This window comes from Haliaeetus leucocephalus, unplaced genomic scaffold, assembly GCF_000737465.1.
Source record: "Haliaeetus leucocephalus isolate CR32 unplaced genomic scaffold, Haliaeetus_leucocephalus-4.0 Scaffold1, whole genome shotgun sequence".
Classification (NCBI taxonomy): Eukaryota; Metazoa; Chordata; class Aves; order Accipitriformes; family Accipitridae; genus Haliaeetus; species Haliaeetus leucocephalus.
The window spans coordinates 7,938,179-7,939,367 of record NW_010972437.1 but is presented as its reverse complement, the minus strand read 5'-3'; the positions used below and the strand labels follow the sequence as shown (position 1 = coordinate 7,939,367).

Here is a 1,189-nt window from a genome sequence, read left to right as displayed (position 1 = left end):
CGGCGGCGGCGGCGGCGGCGGGGGGGGAGTGCATGGTGAAGGCGTAGCTCTTGTCGAAGTCGGCGGCCGGCTCGTGCTTGAAGGAGAAGTTGCCGTTGACGCTGAGGGGCGGGCTGAGCGGCCCGTCGAAGGCGGGGCTGGCGCCCTCCGCCAGGCCGCTCTCGAAGAAGGGCTCGAGCGCGGCGCCGTAGGCGTGCGGCGGCTTGAGGTGGAAGAGGTGGGAGCTGTCCATGGTGCCGTAGGGCGGGCTGGGCAGGCCGGGCGACTGGTAGGGGTAGGGGTGGGCCGGGAAGGGCGCGCCCCCCGCCGCCGCCGCCGCCGCCGCCGCCACGTGGGGCGGCACCTCCTGGCTCTGCTCGGGGAGGAAAGTCCGCGGGTTGAGCTGCAGGCAGCCGGCCACCAGGTTGGTGGTGGGCTGCGACAGGCCCTTGCAGAGGGTCTGCACGAAGGAGACCAGGTCGGGGCTCTTGCCCGAGCGCAGGATCTCGGAGAGCGCCCAGATGTAGTTCTTGGCCAGGCGCAGGGTCTCGATCTTGGAGAGCTTCTGCGTCTTGGAGTAGCAGGGCACCACCTTCCGCAGGTTGTCCAGGGCCGCGTTCAGGCCGTGCATGCGGTTGCGCTCCCGGGCGTTGGCCTTCATGCGCCGCAGCTTGAACCGCTCCATGCGCGCCTTGGTCATCTTCTTCTTCTTGGGGCCCCGCCTCTTGGGCTTCTGGTCGTCGTCGTCGTCCTCCTCCTCCTCCTCCTCCTCTTCGTCCAAGTCGTCCTCCTCGTCCTCCTCCTCGCCGTTCCGCAGCGCGTCCTCCTCGGCCTCGGCGTGCAGGCCCTCCAGGTCCTCCTCCTTCTTGTCCGCCTCGTGCTCCTCGTCCTGGGAGCTCAGGCACTCGTCCGCCCAGCTCGGGGGGCCCTGGGGCTGGGGCTCGCCCATCAGCCCGCTCTCGCTGTACGACTTGGTCATGGTGAGCCTCTGCGGGGCGGAGGAGACAGAAAAGAGCCGAGTCAGCGCCCGGACCGGCGGCCCCGCGCGGAGAAGCCGCCCGCGACCCCCGGCCCCTCCCGAGGGAAGCCCCGGCTTCCCCACCGTGCCAGCGCGAACTTTTAATTGTCTCCGCCGTCCTGCCTTCTAATTAAGTTGACGTATGCTCAAATGCCGTTATGTAACTCGCTGATACTAGCGGGGAATATAAGG

The 1,189-nt window shown here is 69.0% G+C and overlaps 1 protein-coding gene across 1 annotated transcript in view; it reads right to left on the bottom strand.

The window, feature by feature from the left end:
* The window catches only part of NEUROD1 (neuronal differentiation 1), an 11,534-nt gene extending 10,576 nt beyond the window's left edge, over positions 1–958 (bottom strand). Inside the window, exon 1 of the mRNA XM_010569263.1 lies at positions 5–958. Coding sequence (XP_010567565.1) covers positions 5–958 — 954 coding nt within the window. The remainder of the gene's footprint in view (positions 1–4) is intronic.
* Positions 959–1,189: the final 231 nt, after the last annotated feature.